At 43.9% G+C, this 23,620-nt stretch overlaps 2 protein-coding genes and 1 pseudogene across 9 annotated transcripts in view; all 3 read right to left on the bottom strand.

Moving 5' to 3' along the window:
* Positions 1 to 6,641, bottom strand: part of LOC139015085 (nuclear body protein SP140-like) — a 50,092-nt gene extending 43,451 nt beyond the window's left edge. For all 4 annotated transcript variants that reach the window (XR_011472404.1, XM_070422346.1, XM_070422348.1 and 1 more), the window contains exon 1: positions 6,542 to 6,641. Coding sequence is in view for 3 of the 4 variants with exons in the window: in XM_070422346.1 (XP_070278447.1) it covers positions 6,542 to 6,573 (32 nt within the window). In the remaining variant the exon portion in view is untranslated. The remainder of the gene's footprint in view (positions 1 to 6,541) is intronic.
* A 1,175-nt stretch (positions 6,642 to 7,816) lies between these two features.
* Positions 7,817 to 8,918, bottom strand: LOC139015456 (breast cancer metastasis-suppressor 1 pseudogene; annotated as a pseudogene).
* Positions 8,919 to 15,211: 6,293 nt separating this feature from the next.
* The window catches only part of SP140 (SP140 nuclear body protein), a 69,343-nt gene continuing 60,934 nt past the window's right edge, over positions 15,212 to 23,620 (bottom strand). For all 5 annotated transcript variants that reach the window (XM_070422350.1, XM_070422351.1, XM_070422349.1 and 2 more), the window contains 7 exons: positions 22,889 to 22,936; positions 22,142 to 22,186; positions 19,546 to 19,661; positions 18,727 to 18,835; positions 16,981 to 17,058; positions 16,619 to 16,762; positions 15,212 to 15,444 (listed from right to left, as the gene is read on the bottom strand). In XM_070422350.1, the coding sequence (XP_070278451.1) occupies positions 15,337 to 15,444; positions 16,619 to 16,762; positions 16,981 to 17,058; positions 18,727 to 18,835; positions 19,546 to 19,661; positions 22,142 to 22,186; positions 22,889 to 22,936 (648 nt within the window). In that variant the 3' untranslated portion in view covers positions 15,212 to 15,336. The remainder of the gene's footprint in view (positions 15,445 to 16,618; positions 16,763 to 16,980; positions 17,059 to 18,726; positions 18,836 to 19,545; positions 19,662 to 22,141; positions 22,187 to 22,888; positions 22,937 to 23,620) is intronic.

The raw sequence follows: 23,620 nt of genomic DNA, 5'->3' as shown, positions 1-23,620 counted from the left end.
ATAACTTTAAATGTAAATGGACTAAATGCTCCAACCAAAAGACATCGAGTGGCTGAATGGATAAAAAAACATGACCCATACATCTGCTGTCTACAAGAGACCCACCTCATTAGAAGGGACTCACACAGACTGAAAGTGAAGGGATGGAAAAATATCTTTCACGCAAATGGAAAGGAAAAGAAGGCTGGGGTAGCAGTACTTATATCGGACAAAATACATCTCAAAGTGAAGGCCATAACAAAAGATAAGGAAGGCCACTTCATAATACTAAAGGGGTCAATACAACAAGAAGATATAACCCTGGTAAACATATATGCACCCAATGCAGGAGCACCCAAATTCATAAAAAAAACTCCTGGAAGATATCAAAGGAGAGATCGATAACAATACAATCATAGTAGGGGACTTTAATACACTACTGACATCACTGGTCACGTCCGCTAGACAAACAATCAGCAAAGAAACAGCAATCCTAAATGACTCACTAGATCAGATGGACTTAATTGACATCTTCAGAACACTTCACCCCAAAGCCGCGGAATGTACATTCCTCTCAGGTGCTCATGGGACATATTCAAAAATAGACCACATATTGGGTCACAAGCAAAGTCTCCACAAATTCAAGAAGATTGAAATCATAAAAAGCTTCTTCTCAGACCACGAGGGCATAATGTTAGAAATAAACTACAATAAAAACAACCCAAAATACTCAAACACTTGGAAGCTGAATAGCTTGTTATTAAATATTGATTGGGTTACCGATGACATCAAAGAAGAAATTAAAAACATCCTGGACACTAATGACAATGAAAACACAACAATCCAAAACCTCTGGGACACAATGAAAGCAGTCCTGAGAGGGAAGTTTATAGCTCTACAGGCCTATCTCAAAAAACAAGAAAAAATGGTAGTAAATCATCTAACTCTTCAACTCAAAGAATTAGAAAGAGAGCAACAAGAAAACCCCAGAGTGAGCAGAAGGAAGGAGATAATAAAGATTAGAGCAGAAATAAATGACATAGAGACCAAAAAAACAATACAGAAAATCAATGAAACCAAGAGCTGGTTCTTTGAAAGGATAAACAAGATTGACAAACCTCTAGCCAGGCTCACCAAGAAGCAAAGAGAGAGATCCCAAATAAACCAAATCAGAAACGATAGAGGCGAAATAACAACAGACCCCACAGAAATACAAATGATTATTAAACAATACTACGAACAACTCTACTCCAACAAACTAGACAACCTGGAGGAAATGGACAAATTCCTAGAAAAATACAACATTCTAAAACTCAATCAGGAAGAATCTAAAAATCTCAATAGGCCAATAACTATGGAAGAAATTGAAGCAGTCATCAAAAAGCTCCCAGCAAACAAAAGCCCAGGACCAGATGGCTTCTCAGGGGAGTTTTACCAAACTTTCAAGGAAGAACTAAAACCTATCCTCCTCAGACTACTACAAAAAGTTCAAAAGGAAGGAACACTTTCAAGCTCATTCTATGAAGCCAGCATCACCCTAATACCAAAACCAGGTAAAGACAACACAATGAAAGAGAATTACAGGCCAATATCCCTCATGAACATAGATGCCAAAATCCTCAACAAAATCTTAGCAAATCAGATCCAACAGTACATCAGAAGGATCATACACCATGACCAAGTAGGATTTATCCCAGGGATGCAAGGATGGTACAACAGCCGTAAATCAATAAACGTAATACATCACATAAACAAATTGAAAGAAAAAAACCACATGGTCATATCAATTGATGCAGAAAAAGCATTCGACAAAATCCAACACCCATTTTTGATAAAAACTGTCAGCAAGGTGGGAATAGAAGGATCATACCTCAACATAATAAAAGCCATATATGACAGGCCCACAGCCAACATCATACTCAATGGACAAAAACTAACACCATTTCCCCTAAGAACAGGAACAAGACAGGGATGCCCACTCTCACCACTCCTGTTCAACATAGTACTGGAAGTATTAGCCATTGCAATTAGGCAAGAAGAAGAAATAAAAGGCATCCAAATTGGAAAAGAGGAAGTAAAACTGTCCTTATTTGCAGACGACATGATATTATACATACAAAACCCTAGAGACTCCATCAAAAAACTACTAGACTTACTACATGAATTTGGCAATGTGGCAGGATACAAAATTAACCCCAAGAAATCTGAGGCATTTCTATACACCAATAGTGAACTTGCAGAAAGAGAGATTATAAAAACAATCCCATTTACCATCACACCAAAAAAAGTAATATACCTTGGAATAAACTTAACTAAAGAGGTAAAAGACCTCTACTCAGAAAACTACAGGACGTTGAAAAAAGAGATAGAGGAACACATAAAGAGATGGAAGAACATACCATTTTCTTGGATTGGTAGAATCAACATCATTAAAATGTCCATACTACCCAAAGCAATCTATACATTCAACGCACTTCCCATTAAAATACCAATGGCCTACTTCAAAGATCTAGAACGAACTCTCCAAAAATTCATCTGGAATAAAAAAAGACCCCGAATAGCTGCAGCGATCCTGAGAAAGAACAAAGTAGGTGGGATCTCAATGCCAGATATCAAGCTGTATTACAAAGCCACTGTTCTCAAAACTGCCTGGTACTGGCACAAGAACAGACATATAGATCAGTGGAATAGAATAGAGAGTCCAGAAATTAGCCCGAACCAATGTGCTCAATTAATATTTGACAAAGGAGGCAAGAACATACAATGGAGCCAAGATAGTCTCTTCAATAAATGGTGTTGGGAAAATTGGACAGATATATGCAAGAAAATGAAACTAGACCACCAACTTACACCATACACAAGAATAAACTCAAAATGGATAAAGGACTTAAATGTACGACAGGAAACCATAAAAATTCTAGAAGAATCCAAAGGCAACAAAATCTCAGACATATGCCAAAGCAATTTCTTCACTGATACAGCTCCTAGAGCAGTTGAAACTAAAGAGAAAATGAACAAATGGGACTACATCAAAATAAAAAGCTTCTGCACAGCAAAAGAAATCATCAACAAAACAACAAGAAAACCCACTGCGTGGGAAAACATATTTGCCAACGTCATATCTGATAAGGGCCTAATCCCCAAAATTAATAGGGAACTCATACAACTTAACAAAAAGAAGATAAACAATCCAATCAAAAAATGGGAAAAGGATCTAAATAGACACCTTTCAAAAGAGGACATCCAGAAAGCCAAGAGACATATGAAAACATGCTCAAAGTCACTAATCATCGGAGAGATGCAAATCAAAACAACAATGAGGTACCATCTCACACCTGTCAGAATGCCTATCATCAACAAATCAACAAACGACAAGTGCTGGAGAGGATGTGGAGAAAAAGGAACACTTGTGCACTGCTGGTGGGAATGCAGACTGGTGCAGCCACTATGGAAGACAGTATGGAGTTTCCTCAAAAAGCTGGAAATGGAACTCCCATTTGACCCTGTGATCCCACTTCTAGGAATATATCCCAAGAAACCAGAAACACCAATCAGAAAGGATATATGTACCCCTATGTTCATAGCAGCACAATTCACCATAGCTAAGATCTGGAAACAGCCTAAGTGCCCATCAGTAGATGAATGGATTAGAAAACTGTGGTACATCTACAGGATGGAATACTATGCTGCTGTAAAAAAGAAAGAACTCTTACCATTTGCAACAGCATGGATGGAACTGGAGAGCATTATGCTAAGTGAAATAAGCCAGTCAATGAAGGAAAAATACCACATGATCTCACTCATTCATGGATAATAAAGACCATTACAAACTTTTGAACAATAATAGATACAGAGGCAGAGCTGCCTCAAACTGATTGTCAAACTGCAGTGGGAAGGCCAGAGAGGGTTGGGGGGCAGAATGGAGGGGAGTAAGAGATCAACCGAAGGACTTGTATGCATGCATATAAGCATAACTAATGGACATAAGACACTGGGGGGTAAGGGAGGGCAGGGGATTGTCAAGGGCGGGGGGGGGGGGTGGGCGGGAAGGACACATATGTAATACCGTTTGTAATACTTATTATAATATTTTTTTTAAAAAAGAATAAAAAAAATAAAACTAGTTCATAAATGATAAGAAGTGGTTTAATAATTATATGATAAAGCATAAACTGGAATTTCACATGAATATCAATAATTTTTCCTGGAATTTCTGCTTTATGTTAATATATATCTGTCTGTGCTATTGTTGTATAAAATGAATCTTTTTAGACATCTTAATTTCAGAAGTGGCTGCTGTTTCCTGTGAAAGTAATTGTAAACCTGAGTCTGTAATTCTGCTTCTTAGTTGAATAGTTTATTTCCTTGGTAATAATGTTTTGTTTTTTAAGTATATTTTTTATTGATTTCAAAGAGGAAGAGAGAGGGAGAGAGAAACAGGAACATCAATGATGAGTGAGAATCATTAATTGGCTGCCTCCTGCATGCCCTCCTACTGGGGATTGAGCCTGAAACCCAGGCGTGTGCCCTGAACGAGAATTGAACCTTGACCTTCTGATTCATAGGTGGATGCACAACCACTGAGCCATGTCGGCTGGGCTAACAATAATGTTTTAATAGGCATTTTGTATTCCTAAATCATGAAGACTCATAAGCTTCCTTTTTGGAACCAGAAGAAAATTATTGGCTCTTTCCAGTACCCAATATGCATCAGGGAATAATAATGTCACATTATTTTGTAAAATTCTATAAAACAACAATTTCTTGTTTAATGATAGGAGAGAAATCATTTGTGTTTCTCTCTTATTAAAATGCCACTAAAATGATAATTAAAAAATTGGCTTCACAATGACAAATAGAATGGCAGGGGGCAATGAGTAAATGAGAGATTTCAACAAAAAATGGTCAGAGGAGCATAATTGTTACTGAAAGTAAAGGTTGCTCCCTGCAGTCATGAAGGCAACCAGTTTGCCCTGTGGAATCTTGAAGGTGGTGGAGTAAAAGGGACACATGGTGCTGAACACTGATGTACCATTTGAAAAATGAAGAATGGGGAAATGTCCCCTTCATCCCTCAACTTGCATCCTGACCACCTGGAGCCAAGCAACCTCTCTGTTGCAAACATTGCTCTTCTTTTTATCATCATACTTTCCTGTCACTTATGACTACATTTCATAAATGGAATAATACATCATGTATGCTTATATGTCTGAGTTCTTTTGCTCATCATTCATGTTGTTGGGTGACTGGAAGTTTGTTCCTCTTATTATTCAGTGGTATTTCATTGTGGAATCTAATGAACAACATAAACTGATGAACACAAATAGACCCAGAGACATAGAAACATCAAACAGAATATCAAATCTCAGAGGGAAGGCACAGGAGGTTGGAGGAGGAAGGGGGGCGGGCGGAGAACAACCAGTGAACTCATATTCATATATGAATAACCCATAGTCACAGACAACAGGGTGGTGAAGGCTTGGGTGGTGTATGGGAGAGGGCAATGGGGGGAAAAAGGAACATATGTAATACTTTCAACAATAAATATTTATTTTTAAAAAATTAAAATAAATAAACAAAAGCAGAAAGAGTATTTAGTTATATCCATAAATTAATTCAAAAGAAAATTGGAAATGCCTAGCAGCAATTTTTAGAAACATTATATGAAATAGATGGAAGCTGACCTGATATAAAATCTCCCAAAATGACAAACACAACAGTAACCACTAAAATGATGAGGCCATTCACATAAAAAAACAGTAATGCCTACCATTACCACAATTTACATATATATAATATATACATATTTATATGTTTTAGATAATGTATTAGGATAAGAAAATGAATGTATTGATATAAATACTAAAATAAGATACAACATTATATGATACTAGAGGCCCAGTACACGAAATTAGTGCACAGTGTATGTGGGGTGTGTCCCTCAACCCTGCCTACATCCTCTCCAATCTGGGACCCCACGGGGGATGTCCAACTGCCGGTTTAAACTGGCAGTCGGACATCCCTCTCACAATCCGGGACTGCTGGCTCCTAACTGCTTGCCTGCCTGCCTGCCTGCCTGCCTGATTACCCCTAACCGCTTCTGCCTGCCAGCCTGATCGCCCCCTAACTGTTCCCCTGCCAGCCTGATAGCCCCCAACTGCCCTCCCCTGATGGCCTGGTCACCCCCAACTGCCCTCCCCTGCCGGTCATCTTAAGATGGCCATAGCAGGCCTGAGGTAAATGAGAAGGTTCAAAGGTCATAAGAAAATAACAAATCACTGCCTCAAAGCATCAGAAACGACAGCCCAGTCCAGATGGCCCACAGCTGAGCAGGAGCTGTAAGACAAGAGGCCTGTGGGTTGTGGCAGCTACACTTACACCAGCAGCTGTCCCTCTGCAGTTTAAAGATCCAATTCCTTCACTTCATTACATTTTATTACATTGCACGTCAGCGTCCTTGTAAAATGGATGAATGTCAAGGTTTAGACGAGTGTCTAGTAACACACACTAAAGCAGCAGCACAGCCAGACAGAAAGTTAAAGGAAGGGAGACAGAGACTGACCTGGTGCTGAGGTCGCTGCCCCCACTGGCCATCGTCCTGCCCTGGGCACTGCCTGAACCGCTAATCCTTCCAGTCTCCCCAGCCTGGGTCTGCTGTGGCTCCTGATCCCTGAGCAGGAAGTGAGTGAACTCACCCAGGGAAGGTTCCACCCAAACCGGGAAATGAGAAGTGAAAGTAACTTTTTGAGTGTTTTCAGACAATCTCTCCCTCTTCCTCAGCCTAGGAGGGTGGGGGGATGGGGGGGGGGGGTTCCTCAGCCATCAGGACATGTGGCAATAGGAGTGAAGGACAAGGAGGGACAGGAGGGCCCTGGAGGCCAGGGGAGGAGGACCCCAGGGGAGGAGCAGGACCAACCCCCAGGAGTCCCCTTGCTTGTGCAAAAACATGAAAAACACCTGTGAATCCCACTGTCCTCACCTGCTGCAACTTTCTAAGAGGGTGCAGAGACCTAACTCTTTAGGTCTCACTGTTCAGAAACAGGACTGGAGAAGCAACATTCTTGAGAGCGATGGTTTCCACAATTGTTCCCCTGAGCCCGACTTCCCGACTTCCTCTGGCTGTAAATAAGGGTTCTCGCCCTGTTTCATTTAACACACAGAGGAAGGTTCTACCCTCTCTCCATGTGTTTTTTCTTTTCTCCCAAAGGAGCAAACATCAAATCTGGACAGATTGCATACACTGATGAGAAAAATATTTTTAACAAGAGCACAGGGTCTCAGTGTGACCCAAGTTCTGTGCACATAGGGGATCTCTCTCTTCCTGCCCTGCCTCCTCTTTCACTTGGCGGGTAGAGGGACTGGTAAGCTGACTAATTTTTTTTTTTTTTTACCCAGGAAATGCTTTAATTCCCGTCCCCGCAGTGTGGGAGGCAGGCACCAAGGACTGCCTTGAGAAGACCTGGGGAGCCCGCCTTCTCAGCACGGCAAGAGCCAGGACAGCCCCCCGCTCCACCCCCCCCCCCCACCCCCCCCCCACCCCCCCCCCACCCCCCCCGCAACAGAACTTCTGGTTCAGAGTTCCCACAAAGTGGGCCAACACGCTGGCTCGTTGAGTGGTGAGCCAGGTCCAAGGTCAGCAGGAAGGATGTGATTTAGCTTAAGACGAGGCAGATCTTCTTTGTCAGGGAGGGACCTAGGGGGCGGACTTCGGCAGGGGAAGGGAGGGGCTGTTGGGGATGAGGGACTCAGTCTTGCCAGGCTAGGACAGCTTGGGCCACAGCTGTACCAGCCCTGAGCAGAGCAGGAGTCCAGACCAGTGAGGGCTGGAGGGGAGTGCTCAGAGCAGCACTGGAGAGCGGGCTGGAAAGACCCCGAGGGCTTGTCCGTCTGCCTGGCTGCAGTAGGAAAATGTAAATCCGGGTTTTGGTGCCTGTTGCTCCAAGGGGCCCCGCTGGCTGTGAATTGCAGGGTCAGGGTCCTTTTTGATAGCTGTCCAGTCCTCCAGGATGTCGATCTCCTGCAGCATGTACACGATGTAAGGGCCAGAAACAAGGGGTGCCTTCTTCCTCTTGCTGGGAGGCAGCGAGTCCCAGGTCCTTGGGCTGCCTCTGGTGTGCAGTTTGTCATCCCGCCACTCTGAGCTGATGTCCAGGCTCTGGCGGTCCTCCTCCAGCCTCTGGATCCGCTCCTGCAGCTCCCCCTGCAGCATGTCATAGAGCAGCAGCTTCTCACTCTCCAGGTGCTGCTTAGCTCCCTTCAGCTCACACTCATACTTATTCCTGATCATGTCCAGACAGAAGCCCTTGTAGATCCCTGCCACCTGAATGAGAATCTTGAGGCTCCGCTGCAGCCCCCCCCCCAGGGGCTCTGTGTATTCGGGTGCTCTCTCAGCCCCCACTTCCTCCAGCTGAACCTGCAGCTGACTCAGTCGTTCCCTGAACAACTCCTTTAGCTCCGAGAACTGCTTCTCCAGGTCCAGCATCTCATTGGCACACTCGCTGCGGCGCTGTTCGTAGTCTTCATCGTCCATCTCTGAGCTCTCCTCGGACTCGGTCTGGCTGCCACTTCGTTCCTCCTCACTCTCTTCTTCCTCTCCGTTCATCTCGGCAGCTGAATCACCATCTGCTTCCATCTCTTCTGTGTCTTTGCTTGAAGGCTGGAGCGGCATCTGGGCTCGCAGGGAGTGGAGCCTCCGGCCTCAAGTCCGAGACTCTGACAGGTGCCCGGTGCCCTTTGCTGAGCACAGCTGTCTTCTGTTCCCGACCTCCAGGGTGCTTGGGGCCCCGAAGAATTTGACACCAACAACATCAGCCTTTTCTAGTGTCCCCTCTATCCTCTGTCCCTAGGCAGCAGGCTGACTAGGCTTGGGTGTTGGCATAAATGTGCCAGCTTTTCGTGGGTTAGCTTAGAGTCACCGATATCACATGAATTGGGGTCTGATCGCAGTCAACTGGCTAGGGAATCCATAGGGGCCAGCCTCCTGGGTGGATACCCTGCACTGAAGCTGCCCTGGCCAAGGGAAGGACACATTCCTGTGGAGCCAGAGAGAGCCAGGCAGCACCCCACTCTGCAAACAGCAGTAGTTTCTATGGGAACTGGAGGCCTCTGTGGAGAAAGCAAAGATTTTTGTCCAGAAAACAATGTCAGACACACCCAGTTAGGAATGTGATGAGACCATCTTCAGAAGTAGGTTGAAACCCTGACAATCTGCTGGACTGATATGGAAGGAAGAAGTGAGGGCCTGGGACATTGTCCAGGGTAACAAGGGGCACTGACAACAGAGATGTTTCTGTTGTAAGGAAGTACCTGAGCTAGGGGCTTGGAAACCTGGAGAGCAGGAGAGGCAGTGACTGAGGAGGGACAGGGGGTGGAGAAAACACCCAGGGGATGGGCTTCCAGCTTTCATTCAGTTGTCACTAGCGGGCTGAGTCTCCAGCCTGGGAGACCCTCTGGGGACAGGGTTTATCACTGAGAGGAGGCAGTGTCCCGGACCTGAGAATTTAGGGGCAGGAGGAAGCGGCAGCAGTAGCAGCAGCAGCCACTGGGCCAGGATAAAGAGCTGGCACCTCTGCCAATGCAGAAATGGAGAGGAGGGGCACCTGGGACTCAAGTGGGAGCACTCAGGCCCCACACCGATGTCCCCTTCTGGGAGGTGGCCTATTAGTCAGCAGGACTCCTGGTCTCCCTGCCCTCCCTTCTTCCTGGGGAGGCACTGAGGCTGGGAGTTCTGTGAAGGTGAGTCTGCTCCTTGGTGGGTCTCCCTGGACTCTTCCTGCTGGAGGGGCCAGGGCTCTGTGCTCCTCTGAGCTCCAGTGCACAGAGACAGCGGCCTGGGTATGGGGAATGTGTGTGATTAATATATGTGAGCAGCCTTGGGACTTGAGGCTAAGCCCCGTTCTGGGGTTCAGACTTAGGAATTCTTTTTTAGCACCATCTAAACCATGTCCCCTAATCCCGCTTTTATCAGGAAGATAGCTGATTTTTGTAAAAATATATTTTTATTGATTTTAGAGAGGAAGGGAGAGATAGAAACATCAATGATGAGAGAGAATCATTGATTGGCTGTCTCCTGCACGCCCCCTCCTGGGGATGGAGCCTGCAACCCTGGCAGTACCCTGACTGGAAACCAAACCAGGGACCTTTTGGTTCCTTGGTTGACACTCAACCACTGAGCCAGGCTGGCTGGGTAACAAAACTGATATTTTTTAACCCCATCTCTGTCTCACTTTTTGCCTGTCAGTTGGTTTGGAACTCAGATAAAGGAAACTTGGGGAGAGTTTATACACAGAATTTGTGATTCTTCCCGTGATTTTCTTCTTTCTGAAATTTCCCTCCCCAAAAAGCCTGGGAACCCTTGCCTTCTTCCCTGGCTCAGGTGACCAGGAAGAAAGTGGACTTTTTTACCAAATTTTTACCATCTCATGCAAGCCTGTGGCAGCTCACCCAGCTGGGTGATAATAAACAAGAAATACCTTGTACTGACTGCTTCTGAGATGGGACTTCCCTCCTCAGTGGGCTGCCTTTGTTCATGATCCAGAAGCCTCAGCCAGCTGTTCTCTGAATATTATCCTCACAGGGATGTCTACCCACCCAGATTACACAGAGGGAACAGGAGAATCCCTGGCCCCTCCTCCCAGACAGAAGGCACTTCTCTCCAGCAAAGCAGAGCAGGGCATGTGCTGATGCCCAGAGAAGCCACTCTGGGAGGTTCAGGCTAAGGGGTGGTTACCCAGAGCCCCTGGACCTTGGGAGCTCCAGGTCCTCCTGCAGCCACACTGTCCCAGGTAAGACCACAGCTGAGCTCCCTAGCATCATAGGAAGCAGCTGATATCTGAGTCCAGGTAAATGGGACTGAGCAAATGACAGGCTTAGTAGCCTTCCTTGCCCTAGGCCATCTAGTGGAGTGGGGTGGAAATCCTACCTACTAGCATGATGACCAACTCAGCCTTTATCTCCATAGCACAGGACAATAGGACCACAGTTCTATTAAGGAATCCCCAGGCTCTGTGGCCCCTCTGACTGGCCTGGGACTGCCCCATCCTTCCTGTTAGGCTTCTAGGTTCACCTATGAGGGTCCTCTAGATAGGTTCCATCGATCAGGCATGTTTTCCTTGGCCATCCAACCTCTGCCCCTTCCCTAATAGCACCCGGTTTTCTTTTAGCAGATGACTTCTTCCTGTGGTGTGCACCAGTGGAGGGACTGTTCATCATGATATTGGCCATTGAGCCAGCCAGGGCAGCCAGGCTCTCTTTGAGGAGATGAACTTTGATAAAGTTCTTTAAGAAATTAAAAGAATAGTTGGAAACATTAATCAAAACTACAATGAGATACCCCCTCACATCTGTTAGAGTGGCCATTATCAATAAGACAAGCAAAATAAATGTTGGAGAGATGATGGGAAAAAAGGAGCCCTCATTCACTGCTGGTGGGAATGTAGACTGGAGATTCCTCAAAAAATTAAAAATAGAGCTACCATACGGTCCAGCAATCCCTTTCTTGGGTATATACCTGAAAACCTCAAAATCTTGTATTCACAAAGATATATGCACCCCTGTGTTCATTGCAACATTATTCACGATGGCAAAGACATGGAAACAACCAAAGTGTCCTGTGATAGAGGACTGGATAAAGGTGTGGTACACATATGCAGTGGAATACTACTCAGCCATAAGAAAGAATGAAGTAGTGCCATTTGCAACAACATGGATGGATCTTGAAAACATTATGCTTATCAGTGGTTCTCAACCTTCTGGCCCTTTAAATACAGTTCCTCATGTTGTGACCCAACCATAAAATTATTTTCGTTGCTACTTCATAACTGTAATGTTGCTACTGTTATGAATCGTAATGTAAATATCTGATATGCAGGATGGTCTTAGGTGACCCCTGCGAAAGGGTCGTTCAGCCGCCAAAGGGGTCTCGACCCACAGGTTGAGAACCGCTGTGCTAAATGAAATAAGTCAGTCAGAAAAAGCTAAGAACCATATAATTTCTCTCATATGTGGGATATAAAACTGAAACTTATGAACACAAACTGCAATGTAGTGGTTGCCCAGAGGGAAGGGGATGGGAGGAGAAGGGGGTCCTAACATATGGTAACAGAAGATTTGACTTTGGGTGGTGGGGACATGGTACAAGATAAAGATTTTGTAACATACAAATCCACACCTGAAACCTATGTGTTCATGTTGACCAATGTTATCCCAATAAATTTAATTTTTTAAAAAGGAATAGAAACCCTCTCCTCACCTAGCTGCCCCTCCCAGGACTTGCCTATTGGGTCATGCTGTGAGGATTCTGCATATTCTCTATTCAAGCAAGAAGCGAGGCTGGGTAGGGGTTCTGTCTTGCAACAAAGGGCAGGGGACTCTTTTGCATGTGAGTGGGTTCAGAGGTACCTGGAGTTCAGAGCTCTCGTGTACAACTTCTTAGAATTCCCAATTCTGAGCTTCAGGGTTTCAATCCTATATCAGGGCCCTGACTGGAATAGAGGCCCAACTGGGCTTAGAATTCAGTATTCTCTGAAGTTCTGTCATTCTCAAAATTAGGGCCTGTTTCAGGCCTAGAACTATTGCCTTCCAGCTGCATGTATGAGGATCTCTTTGTTTTAGGTGGTGACTAATGGATTTAAGTCTATCATGTACTCTTTTCAATACATTCATCACACGTAGCAATAGGCACCAAAATCCACAGTTCTTTTCTTTTTAATGTTTTATTGATTTCAGAAGAAAGGAAAGGGAGATAGAGATGTAGAAACATCAATGATGAAAAAGAATCATCAATTGGCTTCCTCCTGCACACCCCCTACTGTGGATCCAGCCTGCAACCTGGGCATGTACCTGACCAGTAATCAAACTGTGACCTCCTGGTTCGTGGTTTAATGCTCAACCACTGAGCCACACCAGCCAGACAAAATACACTCTTCTTATAGTTATTTTATTTTATTTTATTATTGTCTAAAGTTTTACATATATCTCCTTTTTCCCCAATTGACCCTGCCCCCATCCCCTCCCAGCCATTCCCACCATGGGCAAGTCCCCATCACCCCAGTGTCTGTGTTCATTGGTTATGCTAATATGCATGCATACAAGTCCTTTGGTTGCTGTCTAGCCCCCCTACCCTATCATTGGTCTCTGGATCTATTCGTATTCATCAAATTATGTTGCTCATTATATCCCACATATGAGTGAGATCATGTGATATTTATCTGTCTCCAACTAGCTTATTTCACTTAGCATAATGCTCTCCAGTTCCATCCATGCTGTTGTAAATGGAAAAGTTCCTTCTTTTTTATAGCGGCATAGTATTCCATTGTGTAGATGTACCACAGTTTTTTAATCCATTCATCTGCTGATGGGCACTTAGGCTGTTTCCAAATCGTAGCTATTGTAATTTGTGCTGCTATGAACAGAGGGGTACATATATCCTTATTGATTGGTGTTTCTGGTTTCTTGGGATATAGTCCTAGAAGTGGGATTACTGGGTCAAATGGGAGTTCCATTTTTAACTTTTTGAGGAAACTCCATACTGTCTTCCACAGTAGCTGCACCCCCACCAGCAGTGCAAGAGAGTTCCTTTTCCTCCACATCCTTACAAGCACTTATAGTTTGTTGATTTGTTGATGATAGCCATTTTGACAGGTGTGAGATGGTATCTCATTGTTGTTTTGATTTGCATCTCTCAGATGATTAGTGACTTTGAGCATATTTTCATATGTCTCTGGGCCTTCTGTATGTCCTCTTTTGAAAAGTGTCTATTTAGATCCTTTGCCCATTTTTTTATTGGATCATTTATCTTCCTTAAGTTGTATAAGTTCTCTATAAATTTTGAAGATTAAACCCTTATCTGAAATATCTTTAGCAAATATGTTCTCCCATGCAGTGGGCTTTCTTGTAGTTTTGTTGATAGTTTCTTTTGCTGTGCAGAAGCTTTTTATTTTGATGTAGTCCCATTTGTTTATTTTCTCCTTAGTCTCCATTGCCCTAGGAGCTGTGTCTATAAAGATATTGCTACAACATATGTCTGCTATTTCACTGCCTATGGAGTTTTATAGGATTTTTATGGTTTCCCGTCTTACATTTAAGTCCTTCTTATAGTTATTATTATAAATGCCATAGAACTGTATCAGTTGGCATACCTCTTTCCCTCTATATCATCCAGTTTCTTACAGATAAAATTTTGTCAATGACACTATTACAGAAACTATCAATATTCTTCCTGTTACTCTCTGGCTAGACAGTGATCCAACTCACAAATGCCACTCTTAGGGCCTTCTTGCTAGGATTATTATGTTAAGTTCCCTAGAAGCAGAACCCGAAATGAAGTCCCTTAAGTAAATGGTTTATTGTGATAATTCTCTCAGATGGAGGAGTGGAAGGGAAACAATATTTACTGATGGAAAAGCTAAGCAAGGATGTGGTCACAGCTTGGACTAGCTCCAACCTAATTCCAGTGGGGAGCATGAATCATGCCACTCGTTGAAGCTAGACCCAAGGCCAAGGAGGTGTAACTGTTGTTGAAATTAGCTAGTTTGTCAATATTAGTAATAGTAAGAGAGCAAAGGGGAGGCTAGACATTATAAGCATGGTTATCTGGGCAGCTTCACTAGGAAGCTACAGCTTCATGCTCCCTAGGAAACCCCCAGTCCATTCCCTGCAGATTACCGGAGGAAGGGATAGAACAATGGGGGAGATGGGTGCATGCACAGTGAAGTCAGGGTGATGTAGAGAAGGTGCTTGCCTGCCATCTAGCCCAGGAAAAAGATCATTGGCTGGAAGGGTGGAGCCACGGCAAGTGCACAAAATCTTGGAAGGGTAAAATCCCCAGACAGGTCCTTCTCTCTTCTTTACTCTGGTTCTCTCTTGTTCCATGTCCCACACTTGCCTATGCAACTGTCTGTTTCCTCTCCTTAAGCAGCCACATGGCCATGGGCCATGACAACCCCTGGACTGGAGCTGAGAACACAAGCTAAGCTAACCAGATGCTGGAATGGACTAGACTGTATTTTAATATGGAACAGAACTTATGGACACTGGCCTTAAATCAAGCCATACTGAAGGCAAGATTGGACTTCTTGCATGGTGAGACAGATGAAGATGGGACCTTGGAGGGAAACCCCCTTAATTTTACATCATCAAAGAAGCTTTCCATGAAACCCCATCCTCCCATGGGGGCCTCAGGAAATTCTTTTCCTCATGGCACCTCAAGAACTCCACTTCCACCAATATAACCTCCATGCAATGCTGGCTCCATTTATTGCACTCAATGTAATATTACTCAGGGAGAGATGGATTGGCAGCCAACCCTCACAGCAATTTAGAGGATGAGGGGATTTTCCAGGGTCCCAACAGTATCCGCTACACAAGTGAACTGCTCTCATTTGTTTCCTGAATAGCAAACACTTCCTTGAAATTCTTCTCAAATTCTGCCTCCAGTCTAAGTCCCATTAGGCCAAAGTCATTGTACTGGAAAAAAGATAAATAACAACAAAAGTAATGCCACTCATTATCAGTGTTTAGAAACATTGCATTCAAGAATAACTTCCTTAATGGAACTGGAGAGCATAATGCTAAGTGAAACAAGCCAGTCAATGAAGGAAAAATACCACATGATCTCACTCATTCATGGATAATAAAGACCATTACAAACTTTTGAACAATAATAGATACAGAGGCAGAGCTGCCTCAAACTGATTGTCAAACTGCAGTGGGAAGGCCAGAGAGAGTTGGGGGGCAGGAGGGAGGGGAGTAAGAGATCAACCGAAGGACTTGTATGCATGCATATAAGCATAACTAATGGACATAAGACACTGGGGGGTAAGGGAAGGTAGGGGTTTGTCAAGGGCGGGGGGGGGGGGGGGGGGAAGGACACTTATGTAATACCCTTTGTAATACTTTAAGCGAAAAATAAAAAAAAAAAAAATAAAAATAAAAAAATAAAAAAAATAAAAAAAAAAAAAAAGAATAACTTCCTTAAACACCTAAGTTACATTAACCAGGTTAAAATAAAAAACTCTTGTGGCTAAGAGTAAATTCTGTGTCCTAAGTGCATAATTAATTCTTATTAACTAGACAGAAATGGGAAATCATGACCACATGTAGGGACTCTCACTTATTAGTTTGGGTTGTCGAATAATCCGTGTTCTTTGTAACAATCAAATATTACAGATATCTAAGTACAATCTTCCTTTCATATTGTCACTTCTATTCCCTCTGGTGATCCCTGTTAAGTACAGGTCCATTCATATGTAAAGGACTCTGGAATTTGAGATTTCTAAGAGGTTTGATTGAGTATATTTGAGATAGATAAGAATAACATGACTTTAGGACTCAATCTTCTTCTCCTTGGGTTTGGAACAGGGAGGAAGAGACTCTTCTCACTGGACACTTGTTGCCTTTTCTGAGGAGGGTGAGCTCTCAGGGACCTGGAGTCTGGATGCAGGGACACCTCCTGACTCACCGTTACTCTCCCTGATGAGCCTAAATCTTCAATTTAAAAACCCACTCATTTCCTGAACCCTTGCTTATACAGGCTCATCATAAAAGGTGAGGGAAACTCTAAAATTTCCAAGAACCAGGAAATGAGGGCAGAGTGACTCAACTGAAAGAAAAGGAAATGGAAGCAGGGAGAGCCACTTACCTTATAAGACGCCCTGTGGTTCTGAAAGATGAGGCGCATGTCCTTCACAAATCCTTCCACTTGGGGGTAGCCCAGCTTAATTAGCCTCTTCTTGATCTTGTCCAACCACATGGGTTCCTTTAGATGTTGAGAAGTCTCTTTAATCTGGTGGGGAAAAATACCATTGAGACAATTACTGACACAATTCAAAATCTGTCTTCTGTGGATTCCCCTAAAGTCCAGCAGAAATGCCAGGTAAAGATAATGGCAGCTCGCACTATCCCTCCTGTGGGCTTCATATCACAAATCCCACAAGAGCCCATGTCAGGGTCAGGTAACACCAGGGCAGCCTGTAATTATGGTTTTTTGTTGTTGTTACTTACATAATAATAATATGGAATCTTCGAAAAAAACGTGCTCTCTGAATCGCAATAGACTTTCAAGAGAAGGAACTCACATTTCTACAAAAGAAGGAAGATGTAAATGAAAAGCAGCTTGGAGAGAGAGAACCAAGATGGCAGCATAGATAAACTCTGATACTCTCCACCTCCCACAACCACATCAAAATTACAACTATGATACAAAACAACCATAATTGAGAACCACCTGAAAGCTGGCTGAATGGAAGTCCTACAACTGGAGAAATAAAGAAGAAAGCACATTTAGACTGATAAGAGGGGTAGAATCACAGAACTGGCTGGTCCAACACCCATAGGTGGCATGTTTTTACTCAGGAAAAATATCTCAGCTGCAGAGGTGTTCTGTGAGGAGCAAGGGGGTCCCAGCCCCACACCAGGATTCCAGTGCTGGGAAGAGAAGTTTCAATAACTTCAGGCTGTAAAAACAAGTGGGGATTATGGCTGAGTAACACAGAGGCTACTGGATACTCAGGCAGCTCCTCTTAAAGAACCAGGGCACAAACATACTCGGACTCATTCCTTTTAAGCTCCAGTACCAGGGACATATGGGGAAGAACCAGTTTGTCTGACACTGGAGCAAGAACTTGGGGGCATCTTTCTCCCAGACAGGGGTGCTCACAGGGGTCATTGTTCCTATGCTGAGACCTCCCCCATTGAAGAACTGCTGGGCAGCCATATCCGATTATCCATAACATGGCTCATATTGTTTGCTCCACCCTGGTGATTCCTGAGATCCTGCCCCATTCAATTTGCAGCCCCACTCAAGCTGTTTGCAGCAGCTTTTCTATATGAATGGCCTTTTTGGTTTAGTCTTCAGACTTAGCTAAAATTTATCAAAAAAAATAGCACTGGCATCAGTATGCCCCATACCTATCAATAAGAGGCCCTAGACAGCTTGGCTTTGTCTGGGCATTTCCAAGCACAATACAAGCAGCAGCCATCTGCAGATTACTCTGTAGTTCCTGCTAGGTGGCCATAGGCAATGGCTGACTTTACACCTCCCAGGAGGCCCCAGAGCCAGTGCACTCAGTAGACAGCTTTATAACAGGCCAGATTACTTTACACATCCATGAGCAACACACTCAAGGGGTAAACTCAATAAAGTCCCACTGAAGCAAGTTCTGCTCCATAGGGGTATCTCCTGCACAGCAGCTCTTCCGCTGTAGTCACAGCTGGTCCTCACAGCCAATTGGCCTGAGGTCAACTCCTCCTAGTGATGTCAACAGCAATCAAGGCTCAACTACAGCAAGACTGTGCCCATAGCCCACACATGGATACACCTAGAGTGCCCAGCTCAGGTGACTGGGGAGGCTGAGCCACTGGGCCCTATAGGACACCTACTACACAAGGCCACTCTATCAACACAGGGAAGCAGCCAAAATGCAGAAACAAAGAAACATGTCACAAATAAAAGAACAAAGAAATCTCCAGAAAAAAGAACTAAATGAAATGTAAGCAAGCATACTACTAGATACAGAGATTAAAACAATGGTTATAAGATTGCTTAAGGATCTTCTGGAAGTTTCCTCAAACAACTATTGCTCTCCAAGAATTATGCAATGGCGGAATTATTATTTTTCTGCAAACAAGGTCTGGTGAGAGGCACAGTCAGAAGAGCTGACACCCTTTGGCACCCCACCCCTTACCCAATGACTCGACTTCTCACATGTGAGCTGAAAGGAAAGGTCTTGGGGTTTAAATCTGACTCACCAGCTGCTCCTCGGGCCCCATCTGCCTCGCCAGGACCTCAGATTCTCTGAGACACTGCTGACTTCCTGAAGACTCCTTCATCCTGCAGAAGATGCAACTCCACGGGCTCCTGAGAGGTCGGGCATAAGTGAGCAAGGCAAGACCTCAGAAACAGCCACCATTCCTACAGCTTCCACTGTTCCTCCTTTCAGGAATGACCAATGGACACAGCCAGCAGATGAAGGGGATACTCCAAGAACCCCTAGGTGCGGTCTGAGCCAATAACCCTCCTCCCATCAAGGGTAGCAGCAGGGGGTAAGTGGGTGGAAGGTGGTGTTAGGGTGAGTGGTGAACTCTCTTTCCCCATCTGAGCTTCTGGGAGCACAAAGAGCTCTGCCCACCAAGCTCAAATGTTGGAGACTGGGCCTTAACCCATGGGGACCTTACGCCTTCATCAGTCAGTTGAAAAGGTGGTGAAATAAGGGAACCTGTCCATGTTTCCTGATTTTTCTAAAAAAGCACAGAACACAAACAGCTGACATTTTCACTCCCATAGACAGTATTCCATGCTGGGAAAGTTCTGGTAAGGGCAATTGGCAGTATTTAGGCAAAGCACCCAGCCACCAGCCTCAGCCACCAGCCTCAGCCTCCCAGAAAAGAAAGGGAAACATTAGCCTCCAGCTGACAGCATCTTTAAACAGTTCCCGGGGTAATAATGCTGGATCCTGTACCTCTGATCCTGCTCTTTCCCCATCAGAACACAAGGAGGAACTATGCTGGGGGATTGTGCATGGCAGGAGGAAGGGTCCCTAAAGAGAGATGGGGCTGCATCTCACAAACCTCTCAATGTCCACAGGTGGGAGGTGACAGTCCTCATGAAAAGATCTCGAACAAGTATCACAGCAGAATAGCTTTCCTCCATACCGGCAGATCTCACATACGTCTGAATTTCCTAGCTAGAAGGTAAAACAATGTTCATATCTCCAGTGAGACCTTGAAGACCAGCACTGTAAGTATCTAGCACTCATTGCCTCAGTGTGAATCTTCACAGACCCTTATGTGCTTCTCCCTGAGATGTGAAGGAACAGCATGGATTGGAGGTTTCAGAAGAAAGAACTGTATCTGCAGTGAAGTTCAGGAGGAAGGATCTGTGTGCCAGGCCAGAAAAGCTTTTCCTATAAAACCAGAGATTCTAATACAGAAACACAGACAACAAAACAAGGGGATGATTCATGGGATCTGAATCATTTAATTACCATGCAGATAAAACAAGTTCCTGAAATACTGTTAAGTCTATTTGCCTACACCACAATGACATAATATATTGGGTCGACAATGGAAAAGGATAACGTATTGAGAATTTGATAAGATGGAAAAAGTTTCTTAATGCGGGAAGTAATCAAAGATGAAAAGACATTAATTCACAATTATTTGAGTTGTTTTCTAGGCTTTTGGTTGAAAATATCTGTGTTGGCTGAAGTGGGATCATAGCCATTTCTTTTGTTCTTAAAAATGGCCATATATGAGAAAGTGCTAGCCCCAAGGAATATCTTGCCAAGAGCTCCCATTAAGTGTTCTGGAGGGGGTGGGCGTCCTGATACATATCCCCAGTGAGCACTGAAATGCTTTAGCAGGGAGGCTTGGACTATTTTTCTTCTTATCTGTGCAGACACTCACAGATTACCAGCATCATTCTCCAAAAGTGAAGACCCCTCTCTCCGAAAGAACAAGAAAATGATAAACATAAACAATGTTTAAGAATCTTGCATTTACAATCCTCGTTCAAGATGTATCTCTCTGGTTCTTTGCCCAGCTACACAATAGAATCTTCTAAGGAGAGTGCATAAGATGTCCTGTTCCCAACACCAAAGGTTATGAATCAGTTTGTCTGAGTGGGGCACCGGCATTGGTATTCTTCTTTGAGTCACAAAATGGATAATTTTGTGTATCTGAATCATCTGGGACTTAATCCTAATGTCCAATTTATAGCACAGATCAATTAAACCAGATTTCCTTTGGGGGAAATCCAGGTCTTCAAATGATTCCAGTGTGCAACCTGGAGATTTAGCCTGAGCAGAGTCTAGTTACTAAGACATGGGGAGATTTTAAGTCAATGTTGAATTGGCCTGTAATGTTTATCCCATGAAAGATATTAACAGGGGTGAGGGTACTCTTGCCCTCTCCTCCTTTGGCTGTGAGCAGTGTGGCCTGACCTTCTGTGTCGACATCCATCCCAAATAAGCCGCACAAACACTGGACTCCAGGGCTGTTGACATGATTGAACACTCCCTCAGTTGGCTGAGAGTCAAAATCAATGTGGATAAGATCTAAATCTTGTTGGAGTATTGCTTTGGAGGTAAAGTGTATGTAAATCTATTTGACTATCCCTCCTCTGTTGAATGTCATATATCAACTAGAGGCCCAGTGCACAAAATTTGTGCACAGGTAGGGTCCCTACGCTTGGCCAGTGATCAGGGCCAATCAGGTTCCCCCCACCTCCCTGCCTCCTCCTTCCCTTGCTCTCTCAGCACCCCACTGCTGGTTGCCTGCCATGTTTCACACTGCCCCCTGGTGTTCAGTGCACATTACAGTGAGCGATCAAACTCCCAGTCTCCTGGCCAAACTCCCAAGGGGACACTTTGCATATAAGGCATATATATATGTTACTGCATCATATCCTATCGAGTGCTGCCCACTGGAGTTGTGCAAGGGCAAGTCTTTTTAAAATACTCATCTTGTTGAAATGACAGAAATCAATGTATGAGATAGCTTAGGGAGCAGAATCTTCTATAATTTTGCAGACCTTAAAGCAGTTTGGCATATGGTATCAATTTGAGTAAAAATGCCCATGATTCGCTAAGCGGTGATGGTTTTATTCCTAAACACCAGCTCAGCACCTTAATGGCTCCCTTGAGGTTGGATGCAGGGCCTCTGTAAAGGACTCACTTTCCCTGAGTACATTTTTCTGCAGAACTCATAACAGGATGCATACCTTAAACTCACTAGCTTTGTCTGGCCTATTCTTTCTGTCTGATGCATGAAACCATCTTAGTTCTGCCTGCACCATGGAGTGAATATTTGTGATTTTTTCCCTTCCCTCTGCCTTCTTTAAAATGCTACTATGTCAAATTTGCACCTTACCCTTAATCGGCAGGCCAGCCCTGCCCATTTCCACTTAAAATCCCTTCTCCAGTGGTCTAGAGCTCTACCTTCCATGCTAATAAGAAAACAAAGTATCCTCCAAACAAATGAAAAGAACGCTTTCATGCTGAGACACTCAACTCCAGACCATTTGCTGTTCTCTGCTCATCACACACAGGGATATGTTCTAACTGAGTATGAGCAAGCATCAAGGAAAGGCAGTAGTGACAGGGATAATGTACCAAGGGAAAAGGTCTAAATTATTCTAGGGTTACAGGTTAGAGTTAGTACTTACATATGGGTCAACTAAGGTATTGTCATGAGACTGCGAGATTCTCCGCTACAAAGAGAGGAAGATTGGGTGACAATGCTGAATATGATGTTTTCATCCATAACTTACTTAAACAGCTATCTTTTGAGGGATTCAATTCACAATGTATCCATTATTTCATAAATATATCTACAAGGAATAAAAAGTGCCAAAGTACCACCACTTAGTCCAATCTAGTTATATCCTCTGGCTCTCAGACTCAAGGTGGGCCTTTGTGAAGTTATGTAGGTTGTCTGGCCCTGGTCTCCACAGATGAAATTGGGAGAACTCTTCTGGTTCTCTTACTTTGAGAGGCCCTCAGGCCTTCTTCTCCATATTTATAAGTATAACCCCAACAGAGTAGCTGCAATGAAAGTATCAAGCTAACAGCCTCCAGCAACCTCAGAGCCCAGATTCATGGAATCCATGCAAATGTCCCAGAGAAGAATTCCACCACCCTTTGAAACTCTTCTAAGGTGTAGCTATAGAGAAAAAAAATGTGCTCAAGGGCCCCAGTGTTGCAGCTCTTCTTCCTGAAGGTCACCCTCCTCTCCTCTCCATTCAAATCCTAAGATGTCAGCTGGTGACATTTCAGAGGTAACTAACTACCACCTACCAGACTTACATTGCTTGGGCATATACATTGGAATGACTTGATGTCCTTCCTTTCTGGATTCAGAGAGCCTCAGCCTTTATCTCCAGCCCAGGAGATAAAGGAAGGATAATCATTACCTTTTTTCTCCTTCTGTATATCACTGGGGGATTACATAGAAATCCTCTCTGAAAAATAAAAAGATCCAAGTATATGATAAGCCTGTGGGTCTGGTTTGTGAGTCTGGCATTTCCAACCCCCTCCCAAATATTTCTACCTTGATATCACACTGTCAGTTAAAACCAAGGTGTCTAAATGATACACCATCTCCCTCTCCTCACCTGTTCTTCTAAAATTCATCAACAGTACCCAGAAAAATCACCTTTAGAACCTTTTTCCTTGATCTTGTGCTTTTCCCCTATGTTTTAAGAGGTTTTCCTTCACAATCCCTTTGATACTTTTCAACTCCTTTCTATTCCCACAAGTTCCATTCAAAATTGCATCCCCAGGGCTATTCAACCAATACATATGTATCCCACACCTACAAGATGTCAGACACTCTGGACAATGTTGAACACACAAATATGTACAAACCCTAGAGGGATCTAGAGAGATAAAGAGAATTCATGGAATGATAAGTTTTAAATAATATGAGAAGGGCCTTAATAGTGGGGTTAGGGAGCCCAAGGAAGGGATGACAAGGCAGGTCAGTCAGGGAATATTCAGAGAGGGGTAACAGTGGAGCTGAGCATTGTAGGTTGATTATAGGCTTCTTGGGCTGAAAGACAATGAAGTCATTTCCAAGCCCCAAGTTGTCTGAGATACTGTTTTTTAAACATGTCATTTCATAGCTCAGGAGATTCCCTGGTTCT

Source organism: Myotis yumanensis, unplaced genomic scaffold (genome assembly GCF_028538775.1).
Source record: "Myotis yumanensis isolate MYYU_CA2020_CCGP unplaced genomic scaffold, mMyoYum1.0.hap1 SCAF_8, whole genome shotgun sequence".
In the NCBI taxonomy this organism is placed as follows: domain Eukaryota; kingdom Metazoa; phylum Chordata; class Mammalia; order Chiroptera; family Vespertilionidae; genus Myotis; species Myotis yumanensis.
The sequence above is the reverse complement of the archived record's forward strand: the minus strand, read 5'-3'. Positions and strand labels throughout refer to the sequence as shown.